The sequence below is a fragment of the Nyctereutes procyonoides genome, unplaced genomic scaffold (assembly GCF_905146905.1).
Source record: "Nyctereutes procyonoides isolate TBG_1078 unplaced genomic scaffold, NYPRO_anot_genome, whole genome shotgun sequence".
Taxonomy (NCBI): Eukaryota; Metazoa; Chordata; class Mammalia; order Carnivora; family Canidae; genus Nyctereutes; species Nyctereutes procyonoides.
The window spans coordinates 8,730,204-8,746,984 of record NW_026575142.1 but is presented as its reverse complement, the minus strand read 5'-3'; the positions used below and the strand labels follow the sequence as shown (position 1 = coordinate 8,746,984).

Sequence of the window (16,781 nt, the reverse complement as noted above, 5' to 3'; positions counted from 1 at the left end):
CTCTACAAAACAGTCAAAGCATCAACCTTAAAAACATAAAAACTAGACATTTATGCTCTCATGCAAACATCTGTAAAGTGTTAGTAAGCATTCTTTGACAAGCTTTTGTTCAGGCTGTAACTTGTAAGAGCCTTGCTGATGCACGTATCTCTTGCCAGAGAGGCCCTTCCTCATTTTTATATGCACCCAAATCAAACCTTTTTGAGCTATTGAATGATTCTTCTTCTCTGTACCAATCCTTTGAGTTTTTACAACAAATGCCAAAATTCTTTCTGGAGAAATTGCTTTAGGCAAAGCACAGTGTTAAATGTTGTGTGGGACCCTAAACTCAACAGAGCCAAAGGTTTCCTCAGGTGTAACCAAGTAGACAGGTTGGGGTAGTAATGGTAGTTATATGTGACCATTATAGTAGGAAAGAACACAAGTGCTCTGGGGATCAGAAAGGCAGGGACACAGCCTGCAAAGGAGTTGGCAGAGGAGGCAGCATTTGGGTTTGGCTTTGAGAGATGGTAACATTTAGATAAGCAGAGAGAGAAGGTCATGTACATAAAAGTTTAAAAGCAGAAAACTCAGGAACGTGGGGTAGTAGACCAGTGAGACAGGGACCTACAATGAATAAAGCAGTACACTAATTTGGAAAGATAGCCTCAGAACATTGGAAAGCCTAAAGTTTCAACTTCATTTGGTAAGCAATGAACAATTTGTAGTGAAGTGCTTTGGGTGTAAAAATGATACAGTTGTATTTAGGAAGGGTAATCCAGCTAGAGTATATAATCGGAGGCTCCTGACTAGTGAAAAAGGGAACCCAAGTGATGGGTTGAAAAATGAGAAAAAGAGGGTACCATCCTGACTAAGGGATGTGAAAAGAATGGGGAACAAGGAAGTGGGCAGAGGGAATGACAAGAAATTTCAGAAAGAATGGCCATGAAGGTGAAAAGCAGAAATGGATAAGAGTAAATTTTGTTAAGTGGATCTCACTTGAAGATATACAACAGAAATGGAAGGGCTATTGTAAAGATCATAAAGAGCAAAGAGTCAGAGGAAGCAGCTATTTTCAAGCTATGTATTGGAAGTCAGGAGAAGAAACAGACCCTCAGAGGGCTGGGTGGAAGTGGAGAAGAAATGATCATTATTTAAAAAGATAATAAAAAGATAATATGACATATGGCACATTCATACATCACTGGTGGCATTAAAACTGTAAAATGTTTGTGGAATGCAATTTAACTTATATATATTAGAAACATTAACAACTTCATACTCATTTACTCAAATCTGCTCTGGAGAGTTTATGTGTAGGGAATAACACAAGAGGGAAAAAATATGTATGAAGATGTTCATTGCAGTGTTATATAAAACAGTAAAAAAGTTGAAAATCTAGTCTTAAGGAAAAAAAGGAAATTTGGTTGGTCACTGCCTCAATTAGCAAACTACTCTGAATGGACTGGGTCCTCAAATTTATGACATGGAAATTCACAAAGAAGAAAATGGTTGCTAGAAATACAATTCTGCTCTGAACTACATGAGCACCCTTACGTCTCAATATCAACAATGATCATGATAATCACGGGTGTCTTCACATTTAATCCTCAGGGTTACTCTGTGATTACTTTCCCCTGTTCACTCTATTGTACAGATCAAGAAACTGAGACTCAAAGACATGAAGTAGTTTACCCCAAATTAAAAATCCAATAATTGGGAGAATTGGGAGAACTGGTATTCCTAAGCAGCTATGTTTTACTCTAAAGCCTATGGTTTTAATTATCTAGTCATTCTCTCCATCCTAAGTAGCTAGTTCTTTCAGCCAGTCATTCAAACAGTACTAATGAAACTAGTTTTCACAAAATACAGACAAAACAATGTATGTATTTCTGTCTTTTAACTGCATTTTGCCTAAGCATTAGACATCAACATATTTTCTCTCTATCCTTTATTTCATCAACTTTTTATCTCATGAAAGATGCTAATGATTGGTTTAATACTTCCATGAAGCTAAATGTTCAGTGAATACAATACCAGAAGATTTAGTTTTATTTTCTCTGGGGCCATGATTTGGAAGGAAAAAAAAGAAAACCTTCCATTTATTATTTGGGAATGAAAACATAAGGCTACTTAATACAGACTTTACTTTGATTTTAATGGCACACATTTATCCTTTAGGATGTGATCCATGAAAATGTAAATGAGACACCTTAATTGTGTTTAGCCCTCCTTCCCAGCAATATTTTTCTCTGCAGTGATGGAAAAGAAGCAGAATTAATTATCAGAAACACCCAGATAATTATGTTAGAAAGCTGTGAAACAAATGTGCACATTATGTCCCTTGAGAATTTCTATTTGAACATCTTTGCACCAGAAGACACTTATCAACACGTTTTTATTTATATCCCTTGAAAAAATACATATTCTGGAAAGAAGAAATTACCTTCAGCTTTTCTTCAAGCTCTGTGAGAGAGACACATAATTCAGTGATAGATTCAAGAACTTCTTTGTGTTTTGCCATGATTTTCTCAGCATATTTCTGTCCCTCTTCAAAACCTGGGGAGAAGGGACAAAAAACTATTTCTGAAATCCTTAGCAGAAAAAAAAAAAAATCCCAGGCATTAATTCACCTCCCCAGTGTCTGGTGTAAAAGCTGGTAGACAGTAAGTGCTTAATAAATACTTGTTGAATAGATAAATGAATGAAGGCATTTTTTTGAAACAAAAACAAAAATAAAAAAATCAAACCAGGCACCTCGGAAAAATGATTACATTTGCTGAACCTTGTCACTTTTATGTAACCTAAATCATACTGCTGTGTTAATATTCTTAAAGTTCCACTCTAATCCGTTTTCTTCTGCTCAGAACATTGTCATTGTTCAATCCGGCATTTGAAGCCCTCCCTAAAACGGTCTCAAGGATCTTCTCCCGAATGTATGTCACCCTAGTTCCTTTATATATTTAGTCTCCGGTCGAAGTGAACCAGCAACTCCTCCCCACAGCCAGAGTGGAGTGTAGGAGTTCCTACACCAGGAGTGCCCTTGGCCCCCTCCCTGCTGTCTACTTCAAATACCGATATCTTCCGTCAAGTGTTCTTAATCATCCCCCACCTAAATTTACTCTCTCTCTCTGCTGGAATAATAATAAAAATTGCTACCACGTAGTGAGTGCTTACTATGTGACTATGGATAAGCACTTTATGGATAAGCATTAATATAATTCTCCTCGGATTTTCAAGGCTCTATTATTGCATTTTACAAATGAGGAAACTGAGGCCCAACGAGCCTCTTCAGGTTACCGAGAGAATAATTGCAGAAGCAGGGATTTGAAACCGGGATTACAGACTCTGAGGTTTAGACTAAACCTTTTCACTCTGGGACAGCCTGAATTGTGTCTCCTCCAGAATTCTCCTATGTTGAAGCCTGATTGCCCCGAATCTCAGATTGTTGCTACATTTGGAGATAAGATCTCAAAAGAGGTGATTAAGTTAAAATGAGGCCATCAAGCTGGGACCCTAATCCAGGATGATGATCCCACCGTGTAAGATGAGGGAGCGACCCAGGAGAAGGGTGGGCACAGAGGGAAGCCCATGTGAAAGGGCAGCGAGAAGGCAGCCAGCTGCCAGCCGAGGAGAAGAGCTGCAGGTGACACCAACCGGGCAGCGCTGTGGTCTTGTGATCCTGGACTTCCAGCCTCCAGAACTGTGAGGAAACAAACTGCTCCCCCAGGCTGTGGTGTTTTGTGATGCTAACCCTCATGAACCAATGCACACTTTTCATATCACCTTTCTCACTGCATTTACCGACGTCCAGGCGTAGGCAGTGGATTCTTATATGAAGAAACTAAGTTTTTTTTTAAATTTTTTTTTATGATAGTCAGAGAGAGAGAGAGAGAGAGAGAGAGAGAGAGAGAGAGAGAGAGAGGCAGAGACACAGGCAGAGGGAGAGCAGGCTCCATGCATCAGGAGCCCGACGTGGGATTCGATCCCGGGTCGCCAGGATCGCGCCCTGGGCCAAAGGCAGGCGCCAAACCACTGCGCTACCCAGGGATCCCCAAGAAACTGAGTTTTATTTGTCTTTATATCAATCATATTATCTTGGACATAATAGGTACTCATTTATATATAGGTACTCATAATAGATGATTCATTTATTCATCAAATATTTGTGAAGCACCTAGTATGTACCATGAAGCAGGAAACTATGAGGCAAAATCCCTTCTCTCATGGAACTTACACTCTGGTGCAAAAGCCAGACAATAAACAAATAGCTATACTATCCATCTGTCTATTGGTGACAAGGGCCAGGAACACAGGCAAGGCAGGATGCAGGATATGCGTGATGGGAGGGGTATTTAACTAGTATCGGGTCTTTGTGAGTATTACCATGTCCTGAAATAATATATAATGATATTGGAAATAATTTGTTCTCTATATTACAGTACATATGGTTCTATGCATTTTTACGGTTATCCGTGGATAGCGTTCTATGTCACTTGAGAAAATACCCACCTGGCCACAATGTGGGCAGCCAGCTGAAGCATTTTGCTATCTGCCTTCTGGGCTAGATTTGCCTGGCCACTGGGAACTACCCCTGTCTACAGCAACAGCATCAGGGGATTCATGAAACTTGTACCTCAGCACCCCCAAGGACTGTCATCGCCCAGAGGGCTTCTTAAATTAGGGCCTCCTTTAGATAGAAAGACTCCTGAGACAGAAAACTGTTTTATCTTTCCTGGTCCTGGAGAAGAGAAAAGCAGAACCAGTGAGATGATAATTTGAGTTCTCCTGTTTATCCCACAAATGAGAGGAAGGCAAGGGAATCATTTCTTAAATCTACAAGCCAAACCAGCTGTTTCTTAAATCCACAAACTACACCCCTCATGGAAATATGAGCACTGCAGACTTCAGTCTCAGCTTTATACCTCGTTAAAGTGTTATGAGGAGTTTTGCATGTTTTTTCAAGAAATCACCCTAGTGGAGATGAGTTTGTTTGTTTTTTTTTTTTTTTAATCTACGGAAGCAGAGCATTGTTGTGGTTTTCTTACCCTGGGGATGATCAACAGGAATAGGGGAGAAAAGAGAATAGAGAAGGAGGGTTTACACAAGATAGTTAAAATCCAAAGGCTTCTTCTCCTGCAGGCAGAAGCTCCTTCCTCTATTCCCTACTGTTTACTTTTGTAGATACGGGCTCTTATCTTGAGTCTCTTGCCTGAATAATTGCTGTAGTGAAGACCCTGAGGGCTTGCCTTGCTCTGCTTTCTGCTGGGTTAGGTTCGCTACAGATTTGTTCGATGGCAAACGCTGGATATTTTAAAAGAGACCTCACCGTATAAGCGCTGAGCTAGGTCACTGATCTCCTGAATCCTTTCTTCTTGCTGAGGCACTGAGGGCATGATATACTTATTGAACTGCTGGTGGAGAATTTCCACAGCTTCCTTTGTCTTGCACTCTGTGGAATATTTTCCAACTCTTATAACTGTGGCACTTGCGTCTTCATACCAAAAATGACACTAAATTAAAATGGGATAAAGCACAGATTAAAGAGATGCCATCCTTCTAAAGTTCTTCATCTTGACCACTGAAGGATCACATTTCAATTTCCTCCAACTTTATAATCATGTTAGTTTGAACTTTCTAAGTCATAATAAGGAAAATATCAAAATATGATCATATGCTTCTGCACTAAGGTATTAGAGTTAGATAAGAAAATAAAGGTATGGAAATTCATTTGCTTTTCCTGCCTTCTTAGATTTGCCTGAAATATACTTCCTAAGAACATTGCAGACTTATAAGAACAGGCAATATAAAAAAGCATATGACCCTAAGAAGAATTCAAATTATCAGCTAAAAGAAAAGAGAAAAAGCCCAAATGTGCAAAATCAAGCAAATTAACTGAAATTATTAACAAGGCATGGATAAAGCACTGCCTAATTAACACTCTAATAAATAAATAAATTCTCTTTTAAGAACGAGATGTAGTCTATGGATTGAGGAAGTATTATCTAAAGAACAGTATTTAACCATTTTTTTTAAAATAGAAGGTACTCAAGTCTATATTTTCGAATATTGTACTCAATATTTGAAAAGCACAATAGAGAATTGAGACAGTTTCTCACCAAAAAATACTAAGTAACTGTGATGGAAGGAATGTGTCTGACCAAGGCCAGAGCAGTTATGATGAGTGAGAAATAGAAACACATGACTCTGTTAGGAGCCGGCTTTAAATAAGTGCCACGGAGCCACAGCAAACCTATGTATCAGATATAGAAGAATGATCATCCTCATCTTCCTTAGTGTGGTGTTACATCTAAAAGCTGCTGCATCAGTGGTAAAGAGAGACATTTTGTATCGCAGGATAATAGGCTGCAAAGAACTTCAAGTGTGGAATTTCTTCAATATGAAATGTGCAAATAATAACTTTAACTTGTCCAATTTCATATAGTTCATGCATACTCTGCCATTTATCCTCTTGACAGAAACAAAAATAACACCACTAACAATTTTTGTACCTGACAAATCCCAGTATTAAGGTTTCTTCCTAAATATTTTCAAATTTTGTGAAATAAATCATTTTGAATATTTTAAAAGGATAGCCAGCAGTAAGCATAATTCCGTGATAGTGAAACATCCTGAGTTGATGGAGTCATGGAGAAACGAGAAACCCTTATACGTTGTTGGTAAAAGTAAATTAGTAAAATCTTTCTGAAGAACAACTGGACAATACAATCAAACCTTGCAACATTTATCCACTTTAGTCTAACAATTCTATTTTAAGAAATCACCCTAAGGAAATAATCATGAAGAGGATGATGATGCATAGATTTAATGACAAAATTAACTGCTGCAGCATTGTTTTAGGGTAGCAGAGCAATTTTTAAAAGCATTACATATGGATACCATTACAGCAAGAAGAGGATACCTCTTCAATCGTCTCCTGGAGATGTTCAGTCAGGTCCAAATTCAACTTATAATCCATCACAACTTTGTTAAACTCATCCACATGTTTTTGCAAATCCTTCATGGCTTCCAAAAGAACATTAACTTTATTATTTGGATAATTTAAGAAAGAATTAGAAGTCTTCTTTTCAATTTTTTCCATTTTCCTTTTCAAAGCCTGTGCAAAAAAGAAACAGTTTTTTTTGTTTTTTTTTTTTAAAGGACTTTTTTTTTTTAATTTATTTATGATAGGCACACAGTGAGAGAGAGAGAGGAAGAGACATAGGCAGAGGGAGAAGCAGGCTCCATGCACCGGGAGCCCGACGTGGGACTCGATCCCGGGTCTCCAGGATCGCGCCCTGGGCCAAAGGCAGGCGCCAAACCGCTGCGCCACCCAGGGATCCCAAAAAGAAACAGTTTTAAAATAACTTCCCATTTTTATTTATGAGGCTAGCTGGTGATTACATATTGAGAGAAAAACTTGGGGAAGTTTTTGCAGCTTTCTCCATGATAATATATTAAAATCATAATGATCACAAATGCATTTTGGAAAGAATGGGTTTTCTTCCACATAGTTTATTGATGCAGCATCAAAATCATATAGAAAATTCACTGTGTACCAGGTCCTATTCCAGATTTCAAGAATTATATTATGATTTTTTTTTAAAAAGACATTGATCATAAAATATTTTACTATCTTCAGGGAGCTCATTGTCTCCTGGGAAAGGTATTCAAAGATTCTAGCTGGTATATGCGGTAATCAAGGTAGAACAAGAAGTTCCGGGAGTAGTGGAGGAAGTTCCTGACAGAGGCAGGTGCAAGCAGAGGAAAAGGGGTATATAGAGGTGTGTACATGGATGTGCGTGCATGCATGTGTGTGTATATGTGTGTGGTGGGGAAGAATGGAAGCAGAGAGGCTGGGTAGGTTTGGTAGGATCCATCCTAGAGCTGCCTCGAGATAAATTAACGTATACATTTTATGCAAGGAACTTAACTGCTACAAAAGTGGAAAACCACCTTCTGAGTCCCAATGCTGCAAAAAAGCCCAAGGGTTAGGCTTCTAGAATTGAAACGCAGAAGACTTTGCAATAATTGTAGTAGTGTATGTACACGCATACACACAGACATGCACACACAAACACACCACTCACATTTTCTCTTTACCTGTATCTTTTCAGCATGAGCATCGACTTGTTGAATTTGATTCTTAAGAGCCTTTAGATTCCGAGCTTTTTCATTTTTCTTAGTGTAATTAAATTTTAAATTGTTGAATTTCTTTTTGATATCTTTGAATGACTCTTTGAGCTGCAGTTCAATAAAAAGAAACATGATTTCCTTAAAATGAGGACACTGACACTGACTTGTAATAAATAAAAAAATCTTAACACTTCAAAATATTTATAATCTTCAAAATGTATTCAGTGATTTTTCAATAGGAAACAAGTCGGCTAAGTAAACACATAATGTGAATTTAAATATATCCCCAAAATCTAAGATGTTCTTTGTATTATTTGATTTGTAATTTTTTTGAGAAGTGGCGAGAGAGGGGCAGAGGGAGAGGGAGAGAGAGCATCTTAAGCAGCTCCACACCCAGTGTGCAGTCTGAAGCAGGGCTCCATCTCACGGCGCTGAGATCATGACCTGAGCCAAAAATCAGGAGTCAGATGCTTAACCTACTGAGCCACCCAGGTGACCCTTTATTTGTAATTTACAATTAGATTTATAAATATGAAATATCCTTTGGCCTCCAAAAAAGCAAGTTTTTAACATGTCATAGATTCTCAACAACTCTAATTTTTTTATTTGTATTTATTTGACATCGCGTTTCCCATGCATTCTGTTCTCCGTATGCTAGCACTTGCCCCAGATCCTTCTGCCTCCTGGGGCTTTCTTCTAGCATCAAGGCATGAATGTATTAGGCTCCAATGAGCTGATCCTGTTGCAGAGGTCAATAAAGAGTTGACATTCAGACCACCGAGAACATAAGTAGGATAAAAGAGGGGACCCAATATGAGATTTAGTAGCAAAAATATTTTATTTGCCCAAATTCAGCCAAAGAATTATTTTTCATTAGAAGTTTCCTGAAGATCTTTCCTTCTTAGATATAGGCCACTAACTTCAGATGTCCTTCCAAGATGGAAAATAAAGTGACAGCATCACCACTGATGGCAATGCTAGCTTGTGTATAAACAGAGCCTATGGCAATGAACTGAGAGTAGGGCATGCATTAAGCTCGCCTTAAGAACACACAGTTCAACTTTACCAGTGAACCAAAGTTCTAAGCAGTCCAGTTCCATTAAACACCCCACCTTTCATGCCCTTTTCCATATTCGAGAGAGATAAACATATTGACAGGCAACTCTCTCTTTACATTATCAGTAAAGAGAAATATAAAGAAAAACATAAACCTTCTCAGATTATATGGAAGCATTTAACAGCAAAAACATGAACAATGTCATGGTTGATAAATTTGAGCTATGATAAGAAAAGTCAGAGACACATTAAAATTCTTTTCAATGACAGCAAATAAATTATTTGGAAGGAAATAAAAGCTGTGTACATGCTAGGTTTTAGCCTTGTAATACATAGAAAACATATCTGCCCTAAAAATATTTGCTTTCTCAAAATGCTTATTTCAAATTCTGCATATTGTAATAACAGAACCTTGACCTTATCTGTAACATTTCTTGGAGATAATTATCTATAAAGGCCCAAGCAGACTTGCATATATGGAAATTATTATGCAGATTCAATTTTTTCCTCTGACATACCTATACTTAATCAGTGTTGTTTATTTTATATGGTAAATGAAATTGTTGAATACTAGTTTAAATTACCAATTAAGCCAACCACAGAGATCATATTAAACATTTAAATTGATAAATCAGTAACATTCTGGAGAGGTGGAAACTATTTCGCTATTAGAACTCACAAAAATATTTGAGAAGATTGTAATCGGCTGGCACACTTATGAAATAACCAATTAATATTAAATTTAAATTTTAAATATTTAAAAATACTAAATTAAATCTAAAATATTTAAATTCTTTGAAATTCAGTGTTTTAATACACGTCTTCGATTTTAGTGAGAAAAGACAAATGGGATTGAGAAATAAAGGGACTATATCCAGGACACCTGGGTGGCTCAGTGGTTGAGAGTCTGCCTTCATCTCTGGGCATGATCCCGGTGTCCTGGGATCGAGTCCTCCATCTGGCTCCCTGCAGGGAGCCTGCTTCTCCCTCTGCCTCTATCTCTGCCTCTTTCTCTGTATCTCATTAATAAATGAAATCTTAATAAATAAATAAATAAATAAATAAATAAATAAATAAATGGACTACATCCTGAGTTATTCACATTAAACTTTGGCAGGAACTCTTCTCCCCAAAGTCATAACCTGCAACTATAGGTATATACAGATTCTTGTATTAAAAAACATGTCCCCAGTAGAGAGTTACTGCTTAACTGGTACAGAGTTTCTGTTTGGGATGATTAAAAAGTTCTAGAAATGGATAGAGCAATGTGAAAGTACTTAATATCATTTACCCTTAAGATGGTTAAGGTGGTGAATTTTATTTGTATTTTACCGCAATTAAAAATATAATTTTTATTTTAAATAAAAATAAACAGAATAAAAGAAAAAAGAAAAGGGAAAATATATGTCCTGTCACTCACTAATATCTATCATTGGAAAATAAAATTTTATACTCTTTTTTCTCTTACTGGAACATGATCTATATTATAAACTTCAGTCTAGAGAAAGGAAGAGGGGCTCTATCATCAATCTGATAATCACTGGGTTATGTCTGCTAGTTTAAATGGGAAAGATCAACTTCTGTTTGAAAACTGTGTGATGAAGGGAGAAAGGCTGAGTCTTAATATTGTAATTCTAAACCATGAAATTTTAAATCTACTTTGGATCAAAAAAATTTAAGACTGATAAATGATGAGCACAATTTTATTTCTGTTGCTTCAGAATGTATGCACTTCCACTGAAGATGATTTATAAGACCAAAGAGTATTCATGGCGCTATGGGTATGTGAAATGGAATCAGCTTCTTTCTGACACATGAGCTCCTTTGACAAAGTTGCTGGCACTTTTCTCTCTTGGTCCTACAAAAATTTATTTTAAATCTTGTGCCTATCCCAGCTCAAATTTAAGACTATTGCAGATACAAGTGGAAGGCAGCATGAACGAAGTACGTTTAACAAGTAGATTTTCAGGAAAATCTAACTGTGCTTAAATTTCTTACCTGCACATTCCAACATGAAAACTTAACTTCCCATCTAATCCCCATATAACTTGAGATCATATTTTTAAAGGAACTGAGTGCCATGTTTGCTTGGCTATGGGATCATTGTTCCTGCAGCTGTTTCTAACTTTAGTTAGCTTGTCAACAATGGGGAATGGTGAAAATGGCCAAGACAACTGCTCAATTGGAGCACTCAGGCAGAAAAAAACACCCAAAGCTGGGGCAGGGTATTTTACCCTATTAAAAAAATTTAAATGTTGTTATAATCCATATTAATAAAAATTCTAAAAATCTTTAAAATACTAAGAGAAATTTTTTTTTCCTAACAAATGGTGTGATTTTCCTATCTTTCCACTTGGTCAGCTCCTCCATATTTGTTATGGAATTAAGTTAATAGAGCTATGATTAGGAATAAAATTAAGACTTTACAATTGTAGTTCTCTTGCAACTAACAGAATGAACATCTTCACCATATTTCCCAGGGAGCAGTAAGCTTCTCTCAGGGTTAGGAATAAACAAAGCTTTGAGAAGATGCAGAAAGCAAAAGAGGCTGATGACGACCAGGCTGGATTGTTATTCTTAGTCTTGACTAAGCTGGTTGGGGCTGGTTTGGCATAAGAATGTATTATTGTGAGTTTGTTGTTGGTTGACAAGGCCAATTTATGTGAGGGACATGGGACATTTTAAAACTAAGGAAATGCATTAAAAACAAAAGCCTTTTGGGGCCCCCTGGGTGGCTCAGTTGGTTAAGCATCGGACTCCTGATCTTGGCTAAGGTTTTGATTCAGGGTCGTGAGGTCAAGCCCCACGTTAGGCTCCACGTTGGGCATGGAGCCAATTAAAAAATAATTAAAAATAAAAAATAAAGCCTTCATTGGAACTATGGCACAGGTTTGGCCAGAAGCAAAATACAAAACAAATAGTCCATTTCTCTTAACGTTCCCTTCATGAGTTTCATTTCTTGCCCATCCTTTTGCCCACTCCAGGAAAAAAGCTTCCAATGCTCATTTTCAGCAATGGAAGGCTTCACAGTTACCAACTTCCAGGGATGCCTGCATTTGAAATGAAAGGACCCAAAGATTTATAATTCAACCTGAATGATTTGCTATGATTATTACGGACAAACTATTAAGCTTAAGGCTTGGAGAGATTTCAAGACAAGGCCCCCTTGGCTTCCCTTTGCTGCTGTCCTCCTGTGCTCCAGGCCAGCCCTGCGGTGGCACAAGTGAGACAGCCTGGAGAGAGAAGACGGTTGCTCCATTTGACATTGGAGATGGCAGTGTGTCTCAGGAATGGCTCTTTTCTCCATCCTGCAAGTTCTGTGTGTTCATATTATGTTTGTGGTATTTTCTGGACATGGTAACCATGATTTTAAACTTCAGCTCTCTATATCCTTCAGGAAAAAGGGTCACTTTGCAGATGTGAAACACTAAACTTTTAACACATTTTAAGCCTCTGGGATGGACATTTTCAGAACAAATTTCTATTCTCTTATATATATCCTTTCAATGGACCCATGGTATGGCCTGGTCATGACTGGCCATGACTTAAATTCCATGGGCTTTAATTCACTCTGGACTCCATGTTTCCTCAGGACTTTTGTATTCTTATGGTCCAGTATACAATAGCCACATTGGTGATATGTGTCAAATGATGATAGCTTGTTTTTTTCCTTAAAATGACGAATTAGGGTTATCAATCTAGAAAATAATAATTCTCTGCACTACACCACAGTGATGCCCCACTGCGTGCTATATCCGGCCGTGCTCTCTTTTGCTGCTTCTTATCCTGCCAGCGGGTGACTCTCCATGGTCATTTTGTCAATAACAAAGTGCTATGTGATGTCAGGAAGTTTGATTTTATTAGTTGGCTCTGTGTCTCTTCCCCTATTCTAATTTACTGCTTCTAATCTCCTTTTAATCCCTGGAACTCAGATGACCGATTTATCCAAATTGACCAAAAAAAAATGTGTAATTGGAACAGGAGACTCTGACATATGGAATATACCTATATATACACTGCGTCTTTTTCCACTTCCTTCCTGATGGGTAAGATGTTGCTACAGTGCAAAAATTTCAAGCTAAAGTAATATAATTATAAGAAAGCTTGTTTGCAAGACTTATTTTGAGAGAATGGATCCCAACCCAGTTCTGTTATTGCTATTTTTTTTCCAGCAAAGTAATTGTGACCCATAATGAGACTCCAGTTACAAATTTCCATTAACATTATGTAAATGTTGGGATCCCTGGGTGGCGCAGCGGTTTGGTGCCTGCCTTTGGCCCAGGGCGCGATCCTGGAGACCCGGGATCGAATCCCACGTCAGGCTCCCAGTGCATGGAGCCTGCTTCTCCCTCTGCCTGTGTCTCTGCCTCTCTCTCTCTCTGTATGACTATCGTAAAAAAAACAAAAACAAACAAACAAAAAAAACATTATGTAAATGTAAAAGTAATTTTTTTGGTCAGGTTGCAGACAGGAAACATGCTTCATATTAACTTACTATGTTTCTAAACGAAGACATGTAACAGAATGAGTAATAAATGATGGCTTGTCACGTATTATCACCGAGAATGTCTATAATGCACTTTGTGTATTAACAGCTTACTTATGTTGCCAGGCAAGAACATATATAGTGAAATTCAACATCCATGCATACAAATATATTTTTGTGTGAAATGAGTGGAAAAAAAAAAACTCCACAAAATCTGGGCAGTCTGAAGGTTGTGAAGATAGACATGGAAAAAATGAGATTTAACCAATTTCTTCTGTTTTGTGTAGTGTATGAAATGAGAAAATAATAATATTTTACCAAAAGATAATCAAGGCACAGAACCATGGTTCTTTTGTTTAAAAAATATCACATCATGTAAAAAAAAGAAAAAAGATCACATTTAGAGCACCTCACTTTATTTTGCTTTGAGGTACCGAGGCCTCCACTAGGGGCTTTTAGTGCAGTTGTAACCACATAAATTAGTTAGGGCATCATCAAAAAGTAATTTTGGTTGAAATGACCAAATGAATTGTGCTATTGTAAACAAATAGCTTGTAAGGATGTGCAAGGAAACAAGGCTAGACGAGGAAAGCACATATAAAGCGTCCACGGCACATCAGATCATGCAGTGGTTGAGTGGGCTAAAGCGGTGAGTAAGTGGGGAACTCTGAGTTTAGCAAGCAACAATGTGTTGCTGTCCGAGAAATGATGACCAAGAGATGAGCTTCTGGCCCAAAGAAACTCATCCTCAACATACCACGAACAGAAACTCTGCAGGGTGGGGGCACACTGCTCAAATGCAAATCCTCACCTCAGTTTTCTCCTCTTAAAAAGTAAGATGTGTTGACATTGAGATCTCCCCAAATCTATTTTAACTCAGAGTTTGTGAACGTTCAAGAAGCACTTGAAGAATATTAGAAGCGAAACATGTTTTCAAATCAACTTTAAAAGTAAAATGCGATATTTGCTCTCGTTCCCTGGTAGGGTGAATTTATTTTTTTAACACAAAAAAGTAGTGTGACATGCTGTTTTAATGTTTTGTAATGTCTTAAGTACCTACACCAAGTATTAATAATGATAATATAATAAAAACGTCTAGGTGTATAAATATTATATCACCACTTGGAATCTACTCATCTGGAGTCTGATATTCACAATACAAACTAGAGTGTATGTATATTTATTTTACTAAAGTGCACTAAAAATATTCCTTCTGATTATTTTTCCACTAGGCTTGTAGTTGGAAAGTCCAGGGTGTGGGCGCTACACTGTGACATGCCTACTATTATTCTACAAGAAGGAAAGGAGAAAAGGACCAAAGATTTTCAGAGATCCTTTAAATGTGAAATTATAACCCACACCGAAGATTAGCTGGATAGGAAGTGGAAAGAAATGCGGAAGACCAGTTCTCTTAATGTTTAAGATTATGTTAAAGTGATATCTGATTCCTCCATGTATCTGCTTGCTCATTGTGGTACAGACAATCCTGGGGCGTCCCTACTGTGACTACAGGGGACATCTGTCATCCCAGCTGGCTGGCTCCCAGCAGAGGCTCTCACGAGGCAGCCTGTAAATAGAACCACTGTGGGAAGGGTCTGAACAGCTCCATAAATGCCACAGCACTTCAGGAAGAGGGAAACTGAGCCCTGGGGCTGTTGGGAAGAACCCTGAGCCTCCTCCACTTGTGGTTTTGGTTAGTGTACAGCTGCACATCCCTGCAGGGGGAGAGATCTTTGGCAAAACAAAAGTTTACCGAAGAAGAAGATGAAGAAGGAAGAAGACAAGGAGGAAGGGGAGGGGTTGAGGAAAGGGTAGAAGGACGAGGAGGAAGGGAAGCAAGAAGGTAAATTTGGGGGGAAAGGTCGTAAAAAAATTATTTGCAAGCCTGCAAATCTACATGTTGCAGACTTGGGGAGAATGACGTTTTCTCTAACAAGATGTGAATGTGTGGTGTTAGCTGAAACCAGAAGAGGCCACAGAGGGTAGGTACACTCCGGGTTGAACCCCGAATGAATCTCTAGCCCAGAACGTCTCCCTGCAACACAGAGTCTGAGTGGCAAGTCTGTAGTCCGTGGCTGTAGGCCTTGGGGCCTGTGTGGCCTCTCGTGCTCTCTGCCCCTCTCCTGCTCACTCTCTGCACCTGCCTGTAGTCTGGGGACGTGCGGCCTGCAGGAAGGAGCACTGCACAGCTGGACCACCACCCCAGTCTAGTTACTCACATGTTAATCTGGGAGCTAATGTTGTCTGAATATTTGATACTTGCCGGGCCCAGATTGTGTACATTGGGCATAAACAGAACGTTCGAGAAGGTTTATCACTTCCAGCCGCCTTTGTAACGGACTTGTGACTGATGGACTCAGAAACATTTTGCTCTAAATGGAGACAAGTCCGAAACTGCAGTACTTTGTATTGTGCTTGTCAATTCTCAAAACCAGGGTCTATGTTTTGCTATCCTGATCTGTGTTCTCACCCCAAAAGAAGTTTATTTAAATGGAAAGTTTAGGGGAAGGCTATAGGGGCTCACGACACATTTGGGCGTTGATGTTTGGGTGGAATTGAGGGAGGGGGGTGGGAGCATGTGTTTGTGAGGGTGTGCATGGGTGCAGAGGAGGACTTTCATCTGTTATTGCTTTTCCTCCAGAAGTTGTCTTGTCAGTAAGCCACTCCATTTGAGTAAATATGAAACCAGCCACTTGACTTTGGTGATGATACTTTGCAGCCTCGGAAGCAATGAGCCTTCTCCCCTGGCCCTTGGCACCCCCTTCACCATGAGTCAATGGTACTTAAATAGAATCTCAGCAGGTTGGAGCTGGCTTCATGGGGACAGCATCACCCTTTCTGTCCAGATAGGCTATACCTGCTTGAGCAAGCAACTGCTGTACAGCCTTGAGTTGGGGGAAAGAAAGCAAACAGACAACCATAATAGTGCATTCTAGGTTTTTCTATGCATTGACAACATACTGGCTTGGGTGCTTGGGGTTTACTCAAACTTTCAGAGCCCTGAGACCATTGCTTAGTGGATTAAAGGTCAAGGTCAAACAAAATGTCTCCTGCTCCTGTGTGCACACGTCCAGACAGAGAGACACATGTGTTGGGTTCAGAGCGGTTTGGGGCCGTCTGCCCT

General features: G+C 38.7%; 1 protein-coding gene across 1 annotated transcript in view; it reads right to left on the bottom strand.

Annotated features, from left to right (window-relative positions):
- Positions 1–16,781, bottom strand: part of CCDC141 (coiled-coil domain containing 141) — a 181,520-nt gene that overhangs the window by 18,949 nt on the left and 145,790 nt on the right. Inside the window, exons 18-21 of the mRNA XM_055308600.1 lie at positions 8,083–8,223; positions 6,902–7,096; positions 5,309–5,492; positions 2,426–2,538 (exon numbers count right to left, since the gene is read on the bottom strand). Coding sequence (XP_055164575.1) covers positions 2,426–2,538; positions 5,309–5,492; positions 6,902–7,096; positions 8,083–8,223 — 633 coding nt within the window. The remainder of the gene's footprint in view (positions 1–2,425; positions 2,539–5,308; positions 5,493–6,901; positions 7,097–8,082; positions 8,224–16,781) is intronic.